Here is a 27,679-nt window from a genome sequence, read left to right on the forward strand (position 1 = left end):
ATCTATCCTTGTTCCACAACGTTGCTACACTGCTACCTGTATCCAGTCGAGTGGCGTTTATGTAATTCCATCACTGATTTAAAACTTCACTTATTGTATCATCATTATGAGAACATCAAGGTTATTTCACTAAAAGTACAAGTTGTAGTACACATGGACGACGAGGTAGAAAAGATGAACAGTAAAAGAGAAGTCATATATTTGTAAGCACCTCTCTGGTTTTGCTCTGACCACTTGTTTCTAAGTTAAGCAATGATTTCTATTTCCTCTTCATTTTCTCAACCTTAGTGCCCTCCTGTTACCTTAATTTGCTGCCTTGTAGCTAAGTTTCCCATCTCAAACCCCCACAGCTCACCTCTCATAAACCAAGGGTGAAAACCATGACATACCCAGGTAGTGTAGAACAAAATGAATTATGAGCATCTGTTTTCCCTGGCAACCGCAGCGCAACAGGGTCATTCCATGTCTTGCAAAACCCCCATTATCCAGTAGAGCCGTGTCAAGCAGGGGCAAAGTCGATAAGCAAGGGCCCGAAAAACAGCGAACCAGCCAACTGCACTCAATTCTGCTACACCGCAGTTACGGTTACTCCAAAATAACATCTCCATAGCCCTCAATAGGTCGCTAAGGCACAGGCTGTCTGGAAATCCTGAAGTGCACTCCAGCTAGCGGAAGAGTGATAAGGCTGGCAGAGGGAGAGACAGGGAAATAAAGAGAACGAGGGGTGTAGAGTAAAAGGCATGAGGGCATTCCAGGTAAGGACACTAAAGATGAGATGAGTGACGACTGCAGAACATATTGCTGAAAGGAAGCCACCAGCTGGCCTAGTTAAAATTAAAATAAAGAATTGTCCTCTCGCTGTATAATGACCTGCTAATTAGAGATTTTAATAAGCTCTGCTATCATTTCCACATTGCTGATAACACCAAACTCTTTCTTTTACTTTGAGTGAATTTTCTGACACTCAGGTGGTACTAAAGTCCTAGGGCCACCTGATCCTCTAGTCCTCCAGTCGTGCTGACACCATTCATGTAAGGGTTAAGCCAATCAGGAACACGTGCGTTGCATATTCCCACCAGATGTTCCCGTAATGGGCTATGACCTCTTGATGCCCCAGCGGTACATCTCCTGGGACTGCAGGCTTGGGCCAAGCAGGTGGTCTGAATCCCGAGACCCTTTCCTTTGAAACTGGCTGATAGCAGCCCTGCTGACAGAAGAAGAAAGCCTCTAAGAAGCAGCTCTTTTAAAGAGAACTTAGCTCTAAACTTTTACCGCAGTGCTATTTAAGCTGAGAGAGATCATGTTGGGTACCTGTGAGGAGATTCTCAAAGGGCTCAGTTGTGTCATCTTTGTGATATGTCCTGCTACCAACCAATTAAGCCACTTTCCTCGCTTACTGAACAACATGGTGACAGCTAATGAGCTAAAAATTAAAGTATTATTTCAATGCTCATTACGTACCGTGGAGATTCTGCAGAGGCACTGCACCTTAAAGCAGTATACCAGCTGTTCTAATGCTTTTTTGCTCTGTAAATCTGTACGTTTTAGATGACTTCATAACTTCCAGAGAGCTACAGTGTTTTTCTCTTCTCGGCAGGGTTGCGGACATTTAAAACTTAAGGCTGATAAAACATAAAAGTGACTCCTTTTAGATGTTATGACTTCATGATGATGCAGTACTGCTTTTCTCTGTGTTGTGTTCTGCTACGCTCCGACAAAGGGTCCGAGATCAGCGTAGACTTCCCAAAGAGCCATGTTTGCTTATTCTCTGCTTTGAAATGCAAGTCCATGTTAACAACAGCAACTTGTATAAAACATAAACAGGATTGAGGAAATAAGTTTAAAACTACACCAAGAGCCTACAGCAATGCTAGCAGCTCTGTGAGGCTGCACTGAGGCACAGTGGTACTTTAAGCTAAATGCTAATATCAGCATGCTAACATTCTCACAATGACAAGGATTACATGCATTATGATAATACAGTATTTGCTTATGTTCACCATCTTTATTCAGTTACAAATGAGAATACAATGACAACAATAATGCGGAATAACAGAACCTTTAAAATAAATGCCAAGTTAGAGCCCTTGCTGCTTGTGTTGCAGCGTTCTTTGATGCAACCAATGGGGGGGCTCTGGTCTGGTCTGGGCTGAGCGGAAACCTCCGGATACTGCATTACACAAAACTGAGTACATCTACACTAATACACACAGAGGGCTGAGAAAGGGAGACGTCTGAGCATGTGCACTGTCCACCAGTTGACCTGATGGTGGCGCCAGGTGAAAAAAATCTGGGGATAGGTGTAACGCCTCAGAAATCACTGAACCTAAATTCTCGAAGTTAAATTTACACTTAAATTAGTCCCCAAATAACAAGCAGGAGCAACAAACCAGATATGCAGACAGATCAGGCAATGGCGTATGAAAGCGTGGTCGACGGGGGTAATGAGGATCAGGTGTGGAAGTGTGCAGGGAAGCTCAGGTGAGGGGAATGAGCTGATTGCATGGCAGATGAGGGTGACGGGATTTGTAATGAAGAGGGAGCTAGTGATCAGGCAAGAGATTCAGAGAAAAAAAACATGAAATAATATATCTGTACTAAATGGCATCGTAATACATGCACTAGTTGGTACAGTACAATTTACAAAATGATAACAAGTGTACAGAATGTGTACTATTTACTACTTAACAGACCGAAATAGGCAAAAGTCACTCCCATCAAATAATTGCTATCTGATGGGCTGTAGCACTACAAAGATGAGCTGTGAAAAAACATGAATGAATCAACTCATCGCATGTGTTTTTAGTCTGAGGCCCATCCGCTGCAATCTCCTTCTCTCCCATTGCCACACTTCAAAGAGACCCCTGGGGAGAGGCTTCAAAACGTACAACATTTCAGGACTGCCACAGAGTCCCACACCAGCCACGAAACAGACGGAAAGTTTCTCTTCAGCTATTTGTTTTTAAAGTTGGTTCTGTTTCAGGGCTAAGAGATACCTCATGTCATTTGTTCTCCCTTTACCTGGCCCCGCTTTTATCTTCTGCCTGACTATTGCACTTCCCGTTTGCTTTTTCCCCCGTTTGTGTTATCCCTCTCCGCTTTCTTCTCCCAGTCTTGCTTCATCCTGTCTTTACCTTTGCAGTGGGCTCAAACAGAGGAGCTTAAATCATATCAGGGAAGGGAGCTTTGCCGTGCGCCATCTATTATACTCAAGTAGTGCTGCGGTGTTGTGTCTTTTCTCCGGTTTGTTTAATTTTTTTACATTTCAGCTTTTGTCTCCATTAATCCCCTCCTTTCTTCAACCCCTCTTTGTGACATTAACTCAATATCCTACACCATACTCATTATCTCCCCATTGCATCTTCTCTCTCCCCCGCCGTTACACCACCACCCGTCTCCTCTCCTTGATCCACCAACTCTCCAGTTTGCTTTCTTCTTTCTTTGCTCTGGCAACTTTTTGCTGCCTCGCATATCCCGGCGCCCAGGGCTGTAGTCAAGACCAACCTATTTGAATCCAAGTCAAGTCCAAGACCCGGTCCTTCTGAGTTAGAGAGAAGTTCAAAGGCAGTCGAGACCGGAGTCCAGAGCAAATCCAGTCCTTGTTTAAGAACATATTAGGCAATAGCTTCTTCCTAATGCTAATATAGTGTTTGAGCAGATGGACAGACATAATCTATAAATAAGATTGATCTATCTTCCAACATTAGACGACTAAATGCAGAGAATTTAGGTTTGAGGACCATCACAGGCTAAGCTCATTAATAAATGTGACATTTTATAGGGTATTTACTACAGGCGTCCTATCATTGGACCACCTCCAGTATGCCCACAAGCAGGGAAATCGTAATTTTCAGACAGAAGTTTAGACATGACAAAAAAAACTTTCTTTGATCAGGTTTTCCAGCGAAGTAGAATGCAGACTGACGTCTCTAATAACAGTGACAAACAGAGTGACAGCTGACTCGTATGATGAGTCCAGCGGGGTCGGCAGGTCCGCCTTATAGTGTATGAAATGTCACTGTGCATCATCGAGCCACTACGTTTTTATTAACAACGATAATCCGGTCACATCTCTGATCCAGGCGCCGTTCTTCTCATAATACAGTTACATCTAACTACTATTTTTTTTTTTTGCCGTGGGGGCCTGAATCGCATTCAGAGATATTTTTAGCTGCAGCGCTGCTGTTGAATACATACTGTATAGGGGGGAAAGCTGTGTTGGTAGAAGCAGCTAAAGTTCTGTACAACTGATTCCAAATCAGCGGCCGGGTTCACTTTGACTAGTTCTCAATCGCTGAGCTTGAGGCAAAGAGGATTACGAGGCACGAGACCAGGACTTCAAATAAATGGTCTCAAGATGGAGAGTACACCTGCTGCCTTCCTCAACTAAAGCCCACTTGTGTGTTTTTTCATCTTAATTCTTGTCTGCTTTCTTGTACCTCCAAGACTGGTAGCAGCCAACTGACTGAAGTAGATGACATCAAATGATGTTTTCTAACATCCCTCTTACCCTGTCGGTGCTTTCTTCTTCCCTACTCTTTTCTTCTTTTCCAGGAATGGGTGACAGCCACAGACCTGCTCATCTCTTTGGACAGGCTGAACACCTTTGGAGATGAGTTCTTCAAGGACGCTAAAGTGTTGCGCTCGTACTTCTATGCCATCTCGGATTTCTCTGTGGGTGGCAGGTAAGAGACACCAGAAAAAAAGCCAGGCTAGTGTCACAGCGTATATGGCCAACACTCTTTCTGAACTGTTAAAAATGAGTCAATTCAAAGTTTAACCTTGAGCTTCACCCCATCAAACTGTGATTGAACCCAGAACCAGATGAAACACTTTTGTGGTAAAAAAACGTATTTTTTAGTTGTTGTTTTTTTGTTTTTTTTTAATGTTCTTAAATCATTTTGAATTTCCAGCTTCAAGCCATCGCAAACATAATGGCGTACCCTGCTTATTACAAAACACATTTATATAATTCTAATTGGCATTGCCAAATATGATTTGAAGGAAACACAACTGCTGCCTGAGGAGGTAGAGGTGGGTGGTTGGGTACACAAAGCACAGATTTTGAGGCCAGAGCCCATGCAGGTTTTATGTGCTATATCTCACATATTGCTAGAATAGTTTATAAAGCAATTGCTCCAGCTGTGAGCTTTACAGCATTCCTCGCCTGGACATAGCCGATTCCCAGGGCGGTGGACTTAGTGCTCAGTGTGTCTTTGTCTCCCACTGAGGAGGTCAAGTCAACTGCTCTGAATGTCCATAGGTCTGTCTGCAGCAACCCGTCTTGTTGACAATACTTTGTGGGTGTGGTGATTTAACCATGTCATCACCGTTAGTATCTATATAAGAGCACAATGGTCCTCATAGATCTAACCTCTTAATTTTCTCTCAACGTGCACCAGCTTGAAGCATTTGACTTTAAAAAGTACAAAATGTTCTTTCTAAATGCAGTGTTTTCCAACTCACTGTGTTATTGTATTAAATAATAATGATGTCAATATTGACCAAAATAAACCTAATGAGTAATTTAGTCCTACATTCAGTTTAAAACGTTTGCTTTTGCAGTAGACAGTTTGCATAAAATGTCCTGCTTGTGTTTATAAATAAAATCCTCCCAGCAGTGTTACCTTTCCTTCAAAACCTAATTAAATATGCATGTTGTATATGTATACAAACATAATCTCCAGGGGACAGGTTTGTCTAAGACACTGTATTTGCAAGCAATCAGCACCTTCTCCTGAAAAGCTAACGGAAAAAAAATTACAGCTGGCTGTCTGTCAAGTTGCCATCAGATGAGAATAAACCAACATAATCCTGCATCCACTTCTCTTGGTTTACGACTCAAAGTAATGAGAGAGGACGTGGTGGCAAGGACCGGGCTGCACCGCGGCGTTTGAGATGGAAGTAGACGATTAAGTAGTTGAGATGAAGCCTTCAGACAGAATATAAACTTGATTTGACACGTGTCATAAACACTTAGGATCACTGCAGCACCAGGACAAATTACCCCCCCAATGCCACAGTACCTGAGGGGAGAGGCCCACATGACAACATGTTAGCCTTGTGTTTCTGTACGAGCACACATGCCTTCACACCTCAGAGCTGCACCTCGCCAAGTCAGACCAGTCCCGCTCACAGCTGCTGTAAAAGACAATCCAACCATCTGTGATTTATGCAGAATATCAATCCAACCCTTACCCAAGGTGGAGTACTGCAGAAATAAATGTGCTCGAATTCTGGTGCCAACAATCCACATATGGAAAAAAAAAAAAATGCTGTTCTTGCATCTTTTCATTCTGGTATAAAACCTGAGTGCTCAACATATTGCGCATATTTTATTTGAAGTGCACATATGCTGCCTGGACAGTTCAGGTCACCCTCCTTCACATTATATTCAGTTTGAATTATCGCCCAGCAGCTCAAGTCTGCTCTCGCAGAAAGATCTGATGCGTGGATTGGAGGCACTTTGGAGCTACTAGGTTGTTGTCTGTCATCTCGGCGACAACAGAAATAACTGGGTCTGAGCCTCAGGCAAGGATGCGTCTGGATCCGGGACAGCTGGCGAAATTTGACAGAGCCTGCCACTCAGCGGCAAGTCCTCGTCCCCTATCTCCGCCACTTGACAAACCCTGACAAACGCTGCCAGGAAATATTACACACAGGAGGGCAAAGCTGCCACCGCGCTGCACAGGAAATGATAGGCTATCTTTTTGTGAACAGTGACTCCATAAATACTGTTTAGCCCAGGATTATTTACGTATCTACTTTTTTTTTTTATTATATAAAACCCACACTAATTTAAAGATGGTGTGAGCACAAAGAGAGAGTAAATAGGCAAGCATGTAAACACTTGTACTCACAGAGACACATGCTCAAGGCTCATCTCATCTCAAGCTCCTCATGTTTTTGCCCGTGAGAGATAATAGGAAGTACAACTCCTTACATTGGAAATAGCATCTCACTTACCCTCTCCTATGCCATTCACGGTGTGTTTAAGTAAGTCCACACCAGAGTCAGCTAGCAGAAGAGAAAGAATAAAGGATGTAATAGTTGCACTTCCATCATTTGTGTTTTCTATCAGATGTAAGTGCAACGGTCACGCCAGCGAGTGCGTTCGGGGGGAAGATCGGGTCCTGGTCTGCTCCTGCCAGCATCACACAGTGGGCGACGACTGTCAGAGATGTCACCCCTTTTACCAGGACAGACCCTGGGCCAGGGCCACCGGGGACAACGCCCACGAGTGTTTGAGTGAGTAGCCTGCCCCTGTTCTTCCATCACAAACTCACCAGATGCAACAGATTACAACAAGTCTACTACTTGGTGTTTATTTATATGACAATTTATTCTACGACTTGATTTTTTCCCTTTTTACTTGTTGTTCTGTGCTCTCACATGAAGATATCTAAACAATTCTTATTTTGAGAGTGCAAATCTGTCCTTCAGTTCATAAAAGAATTCTTAGCTCTCCGTTTTCAGCAACAGTAATTCAATCGTTCCTTTTTTTTCATTCACTCTTTAAATGTCAAATCATACATCCTTGGATTAAATTCACTATGCACTTTCCATGTAGTATTTGTGTTGTGTATCCGTCTCTGGCTTTCTTCCCTCCCCAAGATAGAGGCTTTATTTATTGCATTTCGTGAAGGCTACATCTATTGGAAAGGATTGAAATAAATGCAGTAGCCTTGGCAAAAATTCATTTTCACCATATTTATCTTACTGTTAATATCTACTGGGTATGTGGACCATGTTTTATTGTGATTATAATGGGGCCCATAGAACATAGATACTTGTTTGTTATAAACACCCCTATATTAGGTATTTGATTGATTTTGAATCCTATACCTTTCTTCCGGAGACGCATAATTGATAGGAGGATTTGAGGTTTTTGGACGGTCAATGCATATCCCGCTTCATAAATGAAATATCTCTGTGATCCCGATCATCCCTGGAAAGGAGGCGTTGACATCCGTGCAAAGGCCAAATCTATGTTCCCTGTCCCCCTTTGTTCCCCAGTTCCCTATCTTGATGGATTGCTTGGGCCAATGGCTCAATATAGACAACACCCCCGTCGTATTCCTCTTCCTCACACAGATCTCTCAGTTAAGGAGCTATTCACCTTCACTCTTGCAGTAGGTAGCTGGTGGTGTTTGATACAAGACTTCCTAATTAAAACTATAGGAGGCCTTTTCTGCATCACGGCTCATCAGGGCTGCACCTGCACCTTCCTTTTGAATCCTGTGTGTTATAAGTAGGGTCCTTGCAATGCCCATGTTTGTCAGGTGTTCATTCATTTAATCTGGCACAAACCTTTTGGAACTAGTTGAAGTGTGACTTATTATATACTTTTAGAAGCGACTATAGTTAAGAGTTTTCCTGGTCTTTGTCCTCTTTAGTTATTAGTATTGTGGTCGCCTCTTTCCACGACGGGGCCGTGTTTCCTTCCTTGATGAATTTAGTTAAAGGTTCTTAGAAGAACTGGGTTCAGCTCATTCTTTGTCCCACTCTAAACCGTCACCTAGGTCCTTGTTTGTTTTTAGCCTGCCAATTACATTCTCTTCATCACTCCAATACAGGCTAGATGTGGTGTACTTGGAAGAAAAACCTCATTGATTACCCATGTGCTGTAGAGGTTTGAATGCCGTTGTCAGCCCGTTGTTTGCGTGGCCTCCAGGCAAGTAATTTAGTGGATTTAGGGTCCAGCTCGTAATATGCCTGTTTTATGAATCTTGTTTTTTCCCCTCTACCTCTGATCCATTTGTCCTATCAAATCTTGTTATGGTTTATGAATCTTCTGGTCCTCGTTATTTTTGTACTTCTGTTGTACCTCCTTCAGCTCTAAGATCACCTTATTATATTTTTCCTTTCGGGTCTTGTATATTTTGTCCGAGCTATTAATCTCGTATTACAGTACAAATTGACTATTCTGGAATAAATTGAGTCTGGTCTTGACTTGGGTGTGTATATTCTCGAGAGGATGGAAATTCCTCCAGACATCAAGAAAGCCAATTACTTCACAGGTAGCGTTGAGTTTTGTTAACTGATTTTGATTCTTCTTTCTGCTTGTCATATTTTGATTCAGTACCACATTCAGATCTCCTCCACACATACAAATTCTGTTTCCATTGCTATAACATCAAATAGGGATTTGAAAAAAAAGGAAATTGTGCATAGATCAATTCCAGTACCAGGACATTATTTTCCTCTTTGCCCTGTGATGTATCTCCTTCCTTGGTTTTACTGAGCTCCATATCAAGATTGCTACTCCTCTTTTTAAGCCTACAAGTATGTGAGCTATAATATGTATGTTTATATTCTGATATGTGCAGTTTCTCTTGCTGTGATTAATGGGTTCCTTGTAGGAAAGTCCTTTTTTTTTTGTCATTATGTTGGCCCTTTTTAATCAGATTACCCAGACCATTAACATTCAAAGATATCAGCTTAAGTTGATGTGGTTGAATTCACTGTACGCCCCTTAATTCAACACAAGGAGAACTCTGAACAGCGAGCTGGAAGATATCAACAAACAAAAGTGTTTAGCCAGGGGGGAAAAAAATGAAAATAGATGGGAAATAGGGCTTTCTCTCTCCACCTTAGAGGTTTGGGTGACAGACCTGACAATGAGCAACCCCTCCTGACTGTCTCTGATTCTACCATTAAAACTTTTCAAGCAATAACACACAGTAATACAATTAAATCTTAATTGAATTCAATTCATTGATTTTCAAGGCAGGCGCCTTGTACAGTCGATGAGTATTGACTGCTTGGAAGATGTGTCTATATTCATATTCATATGTGTGAATACACATGTGTTGGTCTTATGCATATTCATTAGTTGTTGTCCCCCCCAACACAAACACACACACACACACACACACACACACACTCTCCAGAGCCTCACTATGTGAGTAGAGTGTTATCAGGTTTGCCTCATCACACTTTGCACATTAACTGAATGCGAGTTGAGGCTGAATTGTAATAGAAAGAGGGATATAAAAAAACAATAAGGAGAGTGGCTCACAAATTATGTTTTTTTTTTTTTTTTTTGCTGAATTCTATTAAGCAGCAAGCTTGTTTTAATTACTCTTACTCTTCGTTCCAAGCAGATGGTGTCTTAAATAGAGTATTGCACCTAACTTAATCAATGCGGTGTATATTAATAAATAAACACACGCCATATAAAGGAGCCACATAATGTGGAACAAACAAAATACTGAATGATCAGTGTAATTGCACATCTCTATCAGGCAGAAAAAAACATTTTACCCCAGCAACCTTTTATATTTCCCCGTCAGGCACCGGAACCATACCATCCTCTCTGTGGCATCGTTTTATGAGCTGCTGATACGCATCAGCACATTTGCATCAAGGAAATTGGAAAACACACACCGAGCAGTCATTTTTTTTCTTCTTACAAATGGTAGAAATGCAGTAATTTCATGTTTTAAGGAAGTGCATATTCTGTTTGTTTCTTGCATGTTTGTGAGTGTGAAGCGGGGAAGCAATTTACTCTCTAGTTATGAGAGATTTCTTCGTGCTAAAAAAAGCAGGTGTAAGAGGTCTAAGGTGTGAAACATCTTTGGGCTCGAGGGGGACTCAGACCATTTGTTAGACCTGATATCAAGTTTGGGGAGCAGCAGAGGCCCCGTTTGCAGTGTGAGCCTCTTTGGCTGCACTGCTACTGAAATAAGGTAGAAGGGATGAGGTGCGTTTCCAGAATATATAAAGCGGGCTGAATGGAATATAGGGAACATGATCTTTGACTTTGCAGGAACTGAGAGAAAAGCAAAAAGGAAACAAAACATGTTTTCTGTTTTTTGTTAATGTATTTGCTTATGTTATGCCGTAAACACTGCCTTTATCATGTCCACCTTTACAGTGGCACCTGTTTGCACGTGGAATTATGTGCATGTTTTGTTATGGGTCGGTTATGACCGGGTAGCATCCATAAAAATACATATAGATTAAGAGAACTCAAAGAAAGTCTTGTGTCTCACGTACACCTACAGCCGACCAAGCAGCTGGAGATCAGTGATTAGAATAAAGTTAGGAGCTTAATAGTTGCTGAACTTTCTAGCTTTGTTTATGCCATTTCCTTCTATAAATGACTCTTTTTATTATTCTTACTAATTATTGGCCATTTCTGACACGTGTTTTTGGCCGTATTTACCTGCATTTACTGTGGAAATATCAGTATTACAACACAGTATTGTACTGTTTTTTTTTTTTAAATAAACCAATATCAATAGTATACAGAAAACTAGAATTAAAACTAGATCAAACCTGTAGTTCATGTCTTAAGTATTGTCAAATATGTCATTCAAAACAACTGACAACACACTAACAATAGCACCTGATAGTGATACAGTTATGTAAATGACACTCTCATAAAACTAAGAGGAAGCACTTAATTACACGTTGCAATATCCACTCCAGCTTTGGGGGCAGAAAACAGACATTTAGAAAGGTGGTGTGAAGTGAGAACACAATCATGTTGCCAATTCGCTGCTTGACTGCCGTTGCTGCAGATAGAGGCAGACAATTGTCCTACAAAATCTGGCAAAAATGTCAAGTGTCACTTTCAAGCAATATTTTATCAAATAGCACTTTCAGCGTGGAATAAACTATAACAGAGTGACCTTTTCAGGCTAAGAAAACCAGCCCAAGTATAAGAAAATAATAAAAAAAAATAAGCACATAAAATATCGACTCAACTTTATGCACTGGCATCTTTTTTTCTTTCTTTTTTTAAAGTGAAAATCATCTTAATCATGCTATTGTGGCAACCTAAATGCCAGGATTTGCAACTCTCATTCAAAGTAATTCACTTTCAGCCTTAATATCATATACGGACACTCTGGAAAATCTAATGCAGCACTCTGCTGTGAATGTTATATCAACTCAGTGCCGTATGCATTTGGATATGTATTTACGTACATGAACGCAAATAATATGACTCGAGCTTCACATTTCTCAAGGGCTCTGCACGTCAGAACAAGATAAAGTAATGTGTTCGGTGACTGACGACGCATTCCAACCGCGATGCCAGAAATAGTAGTGAACAAGCACCATAATTCAAACCAGCTGCTGCTGCTGGTGACTCGACAATACATGGAGGACGGGAGGAAAACCAACCCTCAGCCTTGTTATTTTATTTAATTAGTTCACTTCTGTTGCAATTGCACCTATATGTTATGTAGGGATTCAGTGCTGCTTGATATTTGTGCTGTGTTCATTTAGGTTGCCTTTTGAATATCTGGCTACAGATGCAAACTAGCCTCTTTGGCTAACTCTGGCTCACTTACAGCTTGCTAGTGATTAGTGTGCAATGTCCCTGAAATAAACCAATAAATAAATGTGTGTAGGAAATATAGGACAGACAATCTCCCAAGACAAGTATAAATACAATTATTATTGCTACACTAGTTGCAGACTTATCTCTACTTTCAGTGGCTTACGAGATTTCTCACAACCAATCTCTGCAGGCTCTGGATAGGAATGGACCTGGTGTGTAATGTATCACTAGAAGCCTGTCGGTACAATGCTGGGATCCGGTCCTGGGTGACGTGGGTCAGCCCTTCTGCTGCAGACACCCCGGGAATGGATCCCGGTATGGGTAACGCCCTGCAGCACACATCCTTCAGGACTTACTGTTGCCTAAATTAATCTTTATTTTAGTAGTTCACAAGATGCACTTCTATATACACATTTATTTTGAAGCTATGGCTTCGCTGCCAGTTTGTGGTAGAGAATTGACTTTGACGTCCACCCTTTGTTCGTCATTATACAACAACCTCCTCTGTTTCTGTGGACCAGCCTCCTCTATCACACACCTCAAAGTAACACCAGTTGAGTGTGAGTATAATGCTTTGGTCAATATGGTAAATGAGTATAGTCCTCCCCATATACAAGGGGCACAATACCCAACCTGCTTTAGTGACGTAGTGTGGTTCCTTCATATTTCTATTCTGTATATCTTCTCATTCCGTCTCCAGGCCACTGAATGTAGCCGCATGTCAATTGTGGTTATTCTACTCATGGTTGAAGGATATTTACTGCTTCGGATGTGAAAACGTAATAGAAGCAGTGACAATCACGTGTGATTATTACAGCTATCTTTGCTATCGTTATTGTGTGAATAGTAGTAGCAGGTGGTAAATGGAAGCTTCGGGGGCGTGCGAACGTGTCTGACTGTTTTTTATTGGGAATTTCACTATCGGTGGCGGTTGTTTATCAAAGCTCGATATTGGACCGCTGACTTGTATTTGCTCGCTGTGTGCTTTGCAGTCTTAAAATAGGTGTGGAGAAATATGCAAAGGGTTGGTTGTGTGTGTGTGTGTGCGTGTGTCGGTGTGTGTTTATGTTGTGTGTATCGGGGGGTGAAATGGGATGTCATTATCATCAAGATTCTCCCCCTCAGAGACCGAAATCATTTATAACCCAAGCAGGTTTCTGCGGGTCTTCATGATTTCCGCTGTTTGTTTGATGTTGTCATTGGCGTAGACTGAGGCTGTTCCAGCAGGAAGACACTTTAAATCTCGCCTTGCCACAGATTTAAAGTTGACGGCTGCAGTTGTAACTGATTCCGTGACTGATTATTTTTTTAGGGGGGGGGGGGGGGGGGAATATCAATAGTACATTCATAATACTGCAGATCCTTATCATCTAAGCCTCCTGGTGGTATTCCTAGTGTGAAATATGATAGATATAGGATAAATATAGGATTACATAAAATCTCCTCGTGTGTTTTTGTTTTGAATTTGTTTGTTTGCTCCGTGAACTCGTATCCCAGCTAGTAATTTAGGACACCTTTCCACATTTGCCGTGTCCAAACTCACTTTTGGTACCTTCTCCTTTGATATAGAAAGGCAGCCACACTAAAATAAAAGCAATATAAAACACACTTATGACCCTTTGCAATAGTCAAGCTAAAAAAAAAGATTAAAACCTATATATATATATGAAAGAAATGGCCTCATTTAGTATGTATCACTGCAGACACACGCCATTACACATTCCTTTGGCATCAGTGGAGAGTAAATTATGAGGATTTTAAAGTCAAGAGACTCGGGCGCTCCTCTGGTGTGGTAAACAATGTTAATCGACAACTGGGCTGATCTTTATGGCAAATGCTGCTTTTTTTTTTTTTAATAAGACCTCTTATCAATAATTCATTATCCTAACCTATGCACAAACGTACCAGGGAATAGTGTGTGATGTACGTAGAGGTGTGATTTGTCTGTAAGCGTACACGTGCAGGTCGTAGAGATATGTGTGCAGCGTGATCCCTCATAGACTGCTTTCTTATCACTGCCGGTATCCTGCTCTCTTGGCTCCTGCGACATCTCATTCGTCCTGCAAATTAGATGTAAAAATGAGAAATTATTGTGCCTGCGGGGGTTGCGATCCCTCCCTGCAATACAATCTGCAACAATACTAAGAAATTATTCATATAAAGGGCAGAAGGCAGTAAGATGGTGGATTGCATCACCTCTCATGCAGGTGAAGTGGCAGATTCCTTTAGCCTCCAAAAGATTGCTGCTCAGAGACGGCGGATGCAACGCTTCATAATCCAATCAGGAAAAGTTAGTGCAGCTTGTTTGTTGGTATTTCCTTTTTCGTTCTGGTTTCGTCAACCATTAAGCTCCCATACTTTCACCAATAACAAAATCAAACATGCATAACTTGGTCTCAAACATAACCTATATTATTTCATCCTTTCACTAATCTCCATATCTTTCATGTATGCCATTATATCATTTGGTGGGTCGTTCACAGTAGCTTATTCCTGATGTTTTCTTGGTCTCCACAGACGTAGCCGGGGGCATTATGTTCTCAGGTTGTCTGTACGTAAACGTCAGTCCGTCTGTCCTATTCTCATAAACACAATATCTTAGAAATGCCTGGAGGGGAACTTTTGAAATTGTAGACACAAACATCCACTTTCAAGGATGAACTGAGTAGAATTTGGAGGTCAAAGGTCAGTCAAACTCAAGAATTCGCATGCCACTTTCTCACTAGGGGTGTGAATCTTTGGCTTCACAGCGATTCGATTCAATTAACGATACAGTAGTTTGCGGTTAGATTCAAGGACAATTTTTTGTTGTTGTAACGATTCGATTCGATTCTGTAAACCACGATTCGATTCAGTAACTTGTAACCAAAATTCTATATCCATTAAATAAACATGCAATAATGCGAGTGAGACTATTTGTATTCTTCTGAAAGATGAAAAAATAACATATTATATAAATAATATTTATTCTATAAAAAAGTAAACCTGCATAATATTTTATGCTGAATACAAAAATGTAATTAAAATATGCTTGGTTATTTTTAACATTTTCAATAGACTACATGCTGGCAGGGGAGGGAGTGTCTTAAACGTATTAAAACATTAATCATAAGTAAGAATCAAGATTAATCCGATTAAACGCATTTATATTGATTATTGGTGAAGCCAAAACGATTCATTCTATTTATTTATTTTAGCAGATGGATTTAGTAGAATCTATGGGACTGACAATCGATTCATCGATTAATCAAATGAATCGTTACACCTCTATTTCTCACAGATGTCTAATAGGGCTAAATTATAAAGTGATGCCATTTTTGGACAGACATGAATGTAAAGTGCAACCTGGTCGATAGTTTCTACTTCTAACACTCAGATTGATGCTGACAAAAGTTAACCACTGCCATTTGGATTATCAAAACATATTTAGTTTAACATCAATTTGATTTTCCAACATCTCATCTCTATGACCTACTTTTACATATTGCTACTGTAACATACTGCAAAAATATTTTTTAGTCTGGAGGCGGTGAAGAACTGTGTGCTGTTAAAGACACTGGAGATATAGAATGAACATGGATTTCACAATGTGTCTGGGCTAATCTTCACAAGACAAAGCCCCAAGGAGCAATATTAGGGCAACGTCCAGGCCTGTGGACTTTATATGCAAATTAAAGAGTCCTTTAAAGTCCCCGGCAGGGGTCTGAATTGCTGCAGGGCCAGCCTGTCGAGAGAGGTTAGAGACACCGGCTCATCGTCACTAAAGGCACTGGACCATCCTTTTCCAAAAAGGGACGAGCAAGAACTTTCTTTTGTAGTTGAGACATCCACTTACAGTCATGTTGTTCATGCTCTGTAGAAAAGGATTGTTAAGGATTCTCACTTTTTGGTTTCCTGACCTACTGGCCACTGCTGCTTGTGAATGCACTCTATTGAAATTGACTTCCAGGATGCCTTTTCTGTTGGTGAGTGGGAGAATACATTAGCAAGCGGCCCAATATTTAGTGGCCGGTGTCCACATGTATCACAACGAGTAGTGTTACACCAGAAAGAAATGTCGAGCACACAAGTTACTGGATGCTTCCGCCTGCTTGACTCGAGTTCAGTGAGTTATAAAATGCGTATAAAATGCAGCAGCTGTTTTAAACACTAACGGATGGAGGTGTCCTCCGAAAAACCCTGCAATCATTCCTCCAGATACATACTCATCCGTGTTTATTATCTACGGCAACGATTTATGTACGTTTCTAAATGCAACCGCGGATCCATTTGGCTGAATGTCACCAATCAACATGCTCGCTCGTTAAGCGGAAACACCTGTTGTTCTGAAACTGAATCGCGATCCTGTCAAGAACTTTATTCTGCTGTTGGAATATCAATTCTCACTACTGCGTCTGGATGACCGGGGCCAAAGGTCACCGCTGTAATATACTGTAACGGCGTATTTTTACACAGCCGTGCATATAAATTAACCGTTTACTTTCTTTTTAATTATAATCAAAGCCTCTCAAAAGGCTGCAGACCGCCACAAGAAAGTGTGTTCAAAGTATTTCCATTGTCGTCGTTTAGATTTCTCATCCAAAAGTGCAGCATAGTGTTTAAAGAGGCGGCTCCATCAGTCACTGGAAGAAGTCCTTTGTGTACTATTGTGTTCCTACCGAGTGTAGAGCCAAGTCTTCTTCCTTACTAGTGTGGAGCCTCCACAGTGGCTGATGTAAAGGCTGAGGCAAGCATGTGGAAGGAGGGGGGGGCAGGTTTAAATGTGGTCAAGAAGGCTGTGAAAAGAATTGTCGAGGTCTTTTGTTATGCATGTGTTGAAAAAAACAGCTTTTTACGTGATTTGCTGAGTCTCAGTTTCCCTCTGCGATACTGTGTGCGCACCGCTCCTAGCGATCTTCATCCCACACACGCCACCTTTTAAACTGCTCTGCTATACTGTTCACTCCGTCCCCCGGATGTAAAACATGCATTTTAACATACCGTTTAACGGTTCCGTGTCTTTTTCTTTCGGGAGGTTGAAGAGGCAGAGTCGTTGGGAGCGATCCAAAAATGATTCTAGCCACATTCCTATTTTTCATTGCCGACAACAAAACGGTAACAAAACAGCTTAATTAATGGGATTAGGTAATTAATACAATAGCAAATATATTCTAGAACTTGCTGAGAGGGATCAGAAGCCAGAGGTTCAGTTTGCCCCGAAGCTTTATTAAACAAAGTCACTTTCTCTGCTTTCGTTTCACACATGAAGTCACTTTTGATGTAACCTCGTGATCGACCTGAGGTTATGTGTGTACCACATCATTTTTGAAATAATTACTGGGAGTATCAAACGTCCTCCAGGTATCACAGTATTATGGCATGGATTATATAACATTTTATGAGATCCTGTCAGAGGCAACTTGAATATGTACCACTAAGGAAAATGCAACACGGGCTCAGGTTGTTGACAGGACGGCCATCTGGCTATCAGCTAGCCTGACCAGCAGTGGCAGCAGCACCGCTAGCTGGCGCGATAAAGATAGAGAGGACGGGAGCTGACAGGTAGAGCTGGCTGGTCGTATTTCTGCTTGAGTCGCCCACCGGTGCCAATCAGAAATCATGAATCAGAGTCATGCTGCAGCGGCTTTTCTATATGTGGGGGAGTCGGTTTTCGGTAGATTCTTGTCGCCCTGTGAGCAGAGGGGTTGCAGATGTGATAACAAGGGAGTCATTAATCAAGAATGTACATGTTTAGGATGCCTAAAGCTGCACCAGTCAATATTTGTACATTAACAATAGATCCCATTGTTATAGGAGTTGCCGCGTAGTTAAGAACCTGCAGAATTATCACCCGACTCTGCAATTCCCCTCGGCTCTACAAGGTGTTTTAACACCTTTCAGCCTGTTGTTTTGGTTTCACAGCCACAACTCTCATCAGGGCTGTTTATAGATTCAGAATGCAGCTGTTTTCACAACCCTGGGTTAACCCACTGTACACGGCGTTTGACAAATAACTCGAAAAACTAATGAATTACTCATTATGTTTCACCCACAGAAGAAGTTACTTGTTCCGATGTGCGTAAATTACGTTCGACAGCTCTGAACACACACACACACACGTCGTCTATTTAACACATCCAGGAATAGGCCCCTCTTCACAGCAGTTGTTTTTACACGTCTTAGCAGGGTAAACACAGGTGTAATTGATAAAAGTAATTATGGGACCATTCTATTCAATGTGTCACAGCCATAACGGTGAGCCAGCATGTACAATGCCGCGATCCCGGCCCACCTTAATGGAACAGGGCCATAATTGATGTAAGTACTTACATGCTTTCACTCAATGAGACTTGTGGTTGTGGTTTAACAAAATGCAATTTCACACCCAAACAAAACCCAGTGGATTTAATGTCGGTGTACCTGTGGCTAGCTAGTAACTAAAGGAGAAATGAGGTGTAAACCTTTAAACACCAGGGGCCCAATGAATAAACATCACAAAAATGCAAATTTGCGACGGTTGCTTTTTCAATAAAAGGTTTACAATAGATTTGCTCAGGCAGAGGACCGACTACCTGGATCCTGTTGATCCAGAGCAGCCTCTGGCAGTCTGTCTGGGGATATAGCCATAATTACTGTCAACTATTTTATTGACTTTCCTTTTAGCGAAAAAGCTCTCAGTGAATTTGAGTTCCCAGCGGTAAACAGGAAACATGTATATGTCTGGGGCTTTTATTGTGAATGGAAGGAATCTGGTATGCATTGCCTTTGCCCACATTGAAAGGAGAGTTTAATCTGCCGTCTTGGTTCGGACCATGGAGGTATAAAGATAACTGCATACAGTGTTGGTGGCACCACCCCATTTCATTGGAGTTGCTCAGTGGTGCATGAGTGGTGTCCCGGGAATTGATATCTTCCTGGGGGCTTGGTTTGGACCATGGAGCTTCCCTGTTATACTATAGTGTATGTTTTCAATATGTCTATTCTGCACGGTGTGAGCGGTGGATTTGCAGTGCAAAAGTTCAGGAAAATGTGCAATGTTCCCAAAAAAATGAGATTTATTTTTTGCTGGTTATATTCATGCTCTGTGTTTATAGCATTATTACAGGGAGACAAATGTCTTGTTCTGAGGATCCCTGGCTCCCAGCACCAGTGCCCCGCTTCCATATTCTGGATCCACTGAACTCACAGAGACAAATAGCTCAGTAAACTCAGAAGACGATAAACAAGCTGACGGCGAAACTCAAGCAACTCTGTTGTGAGAACTCGCGTACTTGGATTAGCAATACTAAAATAACACATCTTTTAAACTTTTTTTTTCACCACCAATCCCAAGTTTCTACCATGTTGGTTTTAAAATAACCATTGATCTTTTTTTACTCTTTGAATTAAGAACACTGCCGAGACCTCCTTATTAACAGGAAGGAATAATCGTATGGTTATTGCCGGCACAACAGAGTGCTTGATTCATAATAAAATGGGCAATTTCACCTAAATCCCCCCTCAGGGTAACTGGTAAACTAAGGAGGGATTTGATGTGAGGGGTATGAGAGCTGTGATGGTGTGTTATCAGCTGAGTAATTTGCTCTTGTATAAACATGAATTACTGTTATCTAAGTGCCCCCTGACAGCCGATTGGCTCCTCATTAGGCTTGTGTGAAATGAGATTAGCAGCGAGCCTCTAAATTATGATCCAATCCCAGAACACATAATCTCTCACACATGTATCTGTGTCTCTTTCCTCCGTCTATTTCTGGATCCGTCTATTTCCGTCGCCTCTGTTTACCTCCTCCTCCTCCTCCTTCTCCCTGTGATTGCTCTTCTCCTCATTCTTCACGTCTCCCTCCTCACTTGACCTCTCGATCTCTCACTTTCTCGCTTTCTCTCGCTCGCCCGCAGGGTGTAACTGCAGTGGGAGGTCAGACGAGTGTGTGTTTGACATGGAGCAGTACCGCAGCACCGGCAGCGGGGGGCGCTGTGTGAGCTGCAGAGACAACACCGATGGGCCCCATTGTGAGGGCTGCAAGTTGAACCACTACAGGAGAACGGCTGAAGAGCCCTGCCTTCCCTGCAACTGCAACATTGATGGTAAACTGCAGATGCAATACCCTTAATTGTTTCTATAATAACTTAAAAAAAAACTTATTATAATCCATGCAAATACCATTACTCACTATTTTTGTTTTCTCTGGCATGAGAAAATTGAATTATGGTTAAATTGGGAAGTTCTATTGGCAGAATCAGGCCCCATAAACAAGATTTAGCTACTCACAAGATGAATTGTTGCATATTTTATGGTCAAATGCTTTTTAAATCATTGTTAACATTACATTACTCTCACCAATCGACCTCTCAACTGCCAAATCTTCGCTTAAGTACAGTCTTTCTACTTCATAATTTATACAATCTTGTTCGTCTCATGTCTTGCACATCTCATCAGTTTTATTCTCGCCTCAGTTTCCCAAATGACCATTAAATAAATCCATGACTTAACTCAGCCTTGCTGTTGTAAATTGATCCAGCTGACTCACTGAGCGTTATCAATGAATAGACTCGGTGCTCATTTAAAACAGTCTAATGTTAGGGGGAGTGATATTAAATGTTTGGGCTCCTAATTGCACCGTCGCCAGAGTAAAGAGAGGGGACCGGTGAAGAAAGACACAAATTAAATGTTTGGGCTCCTAATTGCACCGTCGCCAGAGTAAAGAGAGGGGACCGGTGAAGAACGACACAAATACATCTTTTCCCTCTACATTTTCTAAAAGACGGAAGGTGATTGCACAGATTTGTTGGAGTCCATTTTATTGATCAAAGTTTATAGCAAACTCCATCAGGCTTTCCTTTTTTTTCTTCTCTCATGTCCACAATATCCCAGCTGGTCCTTTTTCTCCATTATCTAAAGCTACAGTATGTCAGCCACGGTGTAGTTGTAAGGTTATATCCTGAATCCAGGATTCAATAACAGGTATTCAGTTATCCCCATCATGACAAATTATTAATGAAACATTGATCCACCTATAACCTTTTATGGATTTTGAAGGCCCCCCCCCCCCCTCAATTTTCTTGAAAACACTCCCTGTTCCTCCCTCATGTCCTCCTTCTGTGTACCCTTTTCATTTTTCATTTCTTTTTCTTCCTGCTGATCTATCTGCTGCCCCCTCCCTCCCCACTCCCCCCCAGGTTCAGTCAGTCTGCAGTGCGATGTGGAAGGAAGGTGTGCCTGTCGAGTCGGCGTGACAGGAGAGAAGTGTGACACATGTCGAGCTGGCTTTCACTCCCTCGGGCCCGATGGCTGCAGGTGAGCAACATACATGTACACAGATCTGCACACGCAATGGTGACAACAGGCCTGGTGAAAGTGAGAAGGGGTCTAATGGAAATAATAATAACAGGTAAAACAGACTCGGTGTCATACATCGTCCCCCGTTTTGCAGTTATACTATCTAATGTCCCCGGGCCTCGTAAACAACGGGATTCTCATTTCTCTATGTGACACCGCTGTGAATTAGTGACCTTCTTATCAGCGAGTGCCAGGATGTTCCGTACACTATCAAACTGCTAACAACTGTTCTAAAAGGCAACCCAGAGCGCTGTTATTTCCGGAGCGTGTAAACATGACTTGAAAAAAAAGTCTTCATTCAATTTAATAAAGATATCAATCAAGCTCAGAACACGGTATCTCATACCGTATGTTGTATTCCTGGTATTTAACCTCCAAAAACTCTGTTTTTATATAGCTATATTTGCTATCAATCATTATGGTTCTATACTGTGTTCCATGGAGCAAGCTTCATATTATTTTAGGAGCCAGTGGGTAGCATTTGGAGGGATCTATTGGCAGAAATGGAATGGAATAAATAAGTTGTCTTTCGTGTATAATCAGCTGTGTTTTCGTTAGCTGAGAATAAACAATCTATATCACTGGATGAAGATTGGTCCATTTGCGTTTTCGTGCTGGACCATAGTTCTCCTAAACGCTCAGCGCATGGGAGAAGTTTCAGTTGGTTGAAATCTGCAACGTCACTTATAGGTGGCGCCAAATCTTGCACTGACCCTTTAAATTAGGATCAAAAGAAACAAATCAGTGGCTGAAGAGCCAGATATTAGCCTCGAGAGTTGGTGAAGACAAAACAGGGCTAAACAGGGAATTAATTTTGGGCGTACGTTCATCAAGTAGCCTGAAATATGATTTCAAACGAATGTGAATGTTGAATATGTGTGTAATGTTACGGCCTCATGTCTCATCTTAATCATCGTCACCCTCGCTGTTAACAAGCACTCGCACAAGAGGCGGCATTTTACATTCTACGTATCCATGGGGAAGTGTGTTGATTCATTTGGAAATACAACGCTCTGTCGTTTCAGTGCAGAGCGTCAGATTGGAATTATGAATGCCCCCCCACCCTCAGATCCTTCAGAACCAAGCCAGAGACCATGTGCTGTCCTCCACCTGTTACCATGGCGACCGGATCCAGCCTCGCTGCATTCACAAATGTTCAGGGAACCGCTTTTGGCTGCAGCCGAACCCGAAGGACCAACTTACTTGCTCCGAAGACCGCTTTAGTTTAGGAGAGGTTACAATTTAATATCATCCCATGTTAATCTGGTCTCATTGATCCAAACATCCATAATCTCTATTATGAATAGGCTATTTAATGATTCATCTGACTTATTACTAGTTAATAACAGTGATTTGTTTTTTTTATGACGTTGATTTTTTTAGCGTGAAGTCAATCAATGATTCTATTTATTCTGACAGAAATAGTTACTCTGGCAGAAACAAAACGAATCATTGATTGGGAAAACAGATCTCATAGATGTCAGATTGATCGCTGATAACAGTTGTTCTAATAATTGAGGTGGCGCCCCTGAATATGAACAAAATGCAAACATCTATTGAAGTATTTTTTTAGATATATATTTGTTCTTCGCCCTGATTTTGATTGTTTCGGTACGCTATGAGAATGAGCTCAGCGGATTTAATGCTTTTAAGACAGGAAGTGCTGCTTTCATCCCTGATATGAGAGTGAGTTTCTTCTGAGGCTTCTGCACACTCACCGTCTGGGTGTTTCTTTGCATCCTTTGTTGCCGCTTGAAGATGCATTGACCTGCTGCACACATTTTGATGATGAAAAGCACATTCCAACTTCGTCTGACCCGAGACTTCTCCGACTAAGTATGCATGCTTATGAGCCTGCGTGTAAATGTATGTGAGGGTGCACGTGTGCGTGCGTGCGTATAAGAAGTATGTTGCAGTATTTATATTCATAAGAAGTCTATCCAAGCTCTCCCTGACCCGCTTCTATCTGCCAGGGGAATGCTAAGTTGTGATGGTGTTGAATCGCATATCAATGACTGTTTGGTGTTCACATTATTTCTCACCTAACTGTGGCTACCGTGGCAACACAAAAGTAGAAATTTAGTTTTGACTTACTTTAACTTTGACGAACAATTTTAATATTTATTCCTGTGACATAAAAAAGCTGCGTCAATCTTTTTTTTTTATAAGCAATGGTTGCGTGAACGGTGTCTCACAGAGCAGGGCTCAACAGTGAGGGTTGCCAGGTAACCATTAGGGGTGGGGGAGAAATCGATTCACATAAGAATCGCGATTCTAATCATCCACAATTCTGAATCGATTTAAACTTCGAAAATCTGTTTTTTTGTTAATGTTCCCCCGTCTCTCTGCTTTTTTTCTATTTCAAAAATCACACAAAACACCAATTTGTGTGATTTGTGTGCAGTTTATTTTTGTAACTTTTAGGAGAAAAGGGCAGCAAGCCTATAAGCTTTTATTTAGGCAATTTTATTTATGCAAGTTATTTCTTGTACAGTAAGTACGTTTTTATTTATTTAGCATGAATAAACGTTACCTTTTGTCTTAAGTTTGCCTTTGTGTAATTACATCATTGGAATCGTGACCCTAAGGATCGGAATTGAATCACGAGACACCCAAAGATTCACATCCCTAGTAACCATGGGCAACATTTCGGGAAACTGGCAACCAATTCTTGTCTTTTGGTTGCCATCGGTGGCACATATAAAAATTGGGACAACAAGCATGAAAATATGAACCCTAAAATAAAAATTATTTTGTTAAAACATTTGTTGCATTCCTGACTAGAATGCTGCTGTTACAGATGCAACTTCTTCAGAAAAGCTTTAAGTGCAGTTGCTTGTTTGACTTTTAGCAAACATATACAGTCCAGTTTGCTGTACTGGACAGTCTCAACGGTGGCCCTCTCTCCAGTCATCACCTTAAACATGCTCCATAACAGATAAACAGTTGTGATTTGTACCAGAGCAAATCAAACCTGAGCTCACAGCCTCGTCTGGTTCCCGGACAAGGATTACATTTACATTAGCCAGCTGGGATGTTTATGTTGCTTCATCTGTGGATGCACAGGGAACTATTAGCTGACATGTCCACCACATCAACTTAAGTGGTTGTAATATTCCAGCGCTCTGTTTACAGCTTGTTTCCGCCGGCCACAAACGGTCCAAAAACATCAGTTAATGTAGATTTAAAGCGAGACTCGAGATAAAGGAGGCTTTATTATAAAACCAGTAGTGATTAAAACCCCTGGAAACTCATTTCCTTTATTGAAAATCACAGCTTTTGCCATTAACACACTCATAAATCAGAAGTGTGCAATAATTTTAGAGTTCACTCTTAGTTTGTGTTACTCTCATCATTGAAATAAAAAAAAAAAATAAGCACGTACAGTATATACATGCACGCATGCCAACACGCATGCACACACGCATGCACCGCCTTCTCTCATTCATGCGGCAAAATCAGGCTGTTGAGTTGAGGTGTGAATTACTCAGACCACTGGAGCAGAAACGAGTAGAGACGGCTTGCCTTGGGATAATTGAATTATATGTAATAGCGCCTCATTAAAATATAGATTCCGTGTTACAGTTTCAAACAAAGGTAATCAATCAAGGAAGGTGATCAAACACATGTTTTGACATTATTCAAATCACCGCTGACCCGTACCGTACACCCCTGTTGCTTTTTGTTCAAAGTTGTTTGCACATCATTTTTAATTTTAATGATAGATCGTGTACCTAGGTGAGCATCTTAGCGCTGAAGGACGCTTGCTCTTTTCTGAAGTGACGACAAAAAAAAACACATTCACAAGCTGGACTGGTTGTTAGGGGAGACCAGGTTCAAGGCCCACAGCAACCCTCCATGTAGTCCATGTCCTTGAGCAAGACACCCCACCGTTTCCAGAGGGCGGATGTGTAGCTGGCCATCTGTGATGATGTGTATATAAGAGAATTCCTCTTACAAAACGGGTGCTGGAAATGCTTGGATTTAGAATTTAGAAAAATGACTTTTGATGATGAACAGATGATGAAAATAGTTGGTGATTATATTTCTGTGGATCTGTTAGTGGAATTAGTTTTCCTTTCATTTGTGGTCCTTCTGTAAAAAGCTGTCTCCAAACATCATGTTGGTTGTTTATAGGACAACAACATCTCATTTAATGTGATGAACAAGTGACATAATAAGTAGACTGAATACTGACCATTGGATTGATACAAATTTGTAGTTATCCACAGCTGGAAGGTGCTGGAAAAGCATGGAAATGCACCTTGAAGTGCTTGAAAAGTGCTTAAATTTGACCTTGGAAAAGGTGGAGGATATCCTTAGGGCTTTACATCTCATGCTCCTTCCTTAACGCACATACCTGTAAGGTGGAGGGTATTTCAGCCTTTCATCGTCATGTGTTTGTCGTCTGCAGGCCTTGCGAGTGCGACGCCGGCGGCAGCCTGGACCACTGCTCTCCTCTGGATGGACGCTGTCACTGTAAGCCCAACGTGGAGGGACAGAGCTGTGACAGGTGTGTCATAAGCTTGTTGTTTACGTCGCCTACGTGCACACATGACCTGCGGTTGCCGAGGCAACAATTAAAGTCCTTCACAATAGAACAGCGGAAGCCCTCACCGGCCATTCATCCGTTTATGTACGGGATATATAGTATTTAAAGGATGATACATTTACATTACCACGCCTTGATTTAATATAAAATAGAAAGATATATTCGTCATAAAATATATCTAAATGCTTGAGAATAATTTGTCTAAAAACGGCTCTATGTTTTTGGGCTGTCTGTCATTTTGACAGCGAACATGACTGTTACAAGAATGTCAATACCCACGTCTCTGCGTCTGTGTCTGTCCTGTTCCAGAGGGACATGGGCTCACACAGGTAAACTCCCTGTGACATCAGCAACACACACAGCCACAGGTCTCAAACTATTCAATAATTCCGTGCACCCTGTTTCTCGACTGTTTTTTTTTTTTTCTGCCGATTTCACGGCTCGTTGAGCCGGCCCCTTCTCCTGTGTAATGTGACCAGTGTAGTAGCTGATTTTTAGCCGTGTTCCTGTCCCACCCATATGCCTGCGAGTGTCTGTAGGTCAGAGCTCAGTGTCCTTGCAGCTGATTTCCATTTTGGTCCCCGCTTCCAAAAAACAACCATCAGCTGCTGCACTGAGAACAGCTTTAAAGAGATTAGTAAGAAGAAACACTACAGCAAGGATGTTAATAGCTGTGTGTGTGTGTGTGTGTGTGTGTGTGTGTGTGCCTACAGGTGCAAGCCAGGCTTTTTCCACCTACAAGAAGTGAACCCAGCAGGCTGCCAAGCTTGTTTCTGCTTCGGCCACTCGCTGGCCTGCTCCTCGTCCAATCACTACGCTGCTGTCAACATCACCTCTGACTTCATTGAAGGTATTGGCTAAGAATCACCGACCATTAATGAGGTTCCCCTTGTTACTATGACGATACTGTGTTGTTTTTTATCCCGCCCTAACAAGAAAAAGGTTAACTTCGTTCTGGCTGAATTTGTCTTAATTTCCCTGAACTACCTTCTGTCTGACTTTGCTGTTATTTATCAGTGAGAGTGAACTGTATTGTGTTGTGTGTTTTCTTTCCGTGCATCAACTTTATTGGATATGTTGTTTTATAATATCAGGGAGCCTTTTTAAACGTATCGCCAGGAACAGCAGATGCACTCTCAAGACATTCAGACGTTCAAATAGACAAAACAACAAACTAATTAGAACATAATCTTCATCAATATATACAGCATCTAGACAAAATGCTCCAAGGAAATAAAAACCAGCTGCAGACGCGGAAGAAAACCACCAAATTCAGAAAACACGCCAAAAAGCAAAAACTAATGTTGTTGGAGAGTGAGCTCAACGTTTAGATTTCTTTAATGATTGGGATATTATGGAGATAATATGCTGAAAATGATTAGTTATAATATAGTAATAGGTTATATCTATTTGGTTGACTTGCTTGCATGTGCAGCATGTTTCTGTATTTGCATGTTTTCTTTAGTTGCAGTGTGTTTAGTTCTCAGGGCCGCTGTGTAGTTTCTCTTCTGTTATG

At 41.5% G+C, this 27,679-nt stretch overlaps 1 protein-coding gene across 1 annotated transcript in view; it reads left to right on the forward strand.

Annotated features, from left to right (window-relative positions):
* The window catches only part of lamc3 (laminin, gamma 3), an 88,149-nt gene that overhangs the window by 16,959 nt on the left and 43,511 nt on the right, over window positions 1-27,679 (forward strand). The window contains exons 3-8 of the mRNA XM_084036135.1: window positions 4,555-4,685; window positions 7,082-7,248; window positions 20,171-20,359; window positions 21,452-21,569; window positions 26,026-26,124; window positions 26,877-27,013. Of these exons, the coding sequence (XP_083892261.1) occupies window positions 4,555-4,685; window positions 7,082-7,248; window positions 20,171-20,359; window positions 21,452-21,569; window positions 26,026-26,124; window positions 26,877-27,013 (841 nt within the window). The remainder of the gene's footprint in view (window positions 1-4,554; window positions 4,686-7,081; window positions 7,249-20,170; window positions 20,360-21,451; window positions 21,570-26,025; window positions 26,125-26,876; window positions 27,014-27,679) is intronic.

This window comes from Eutrigla gurnardus (genome assembly GCF_963514095.1).
Source record: "Eutrigla gurnardus genome assembly, chromosome: 19".
Lineage (NCBI taxonomy): Eukaryota > Metazoa > Chordata > Actinopteri > Perciformes > Triglidae > Eutrigla > Eutrigla gurnardus.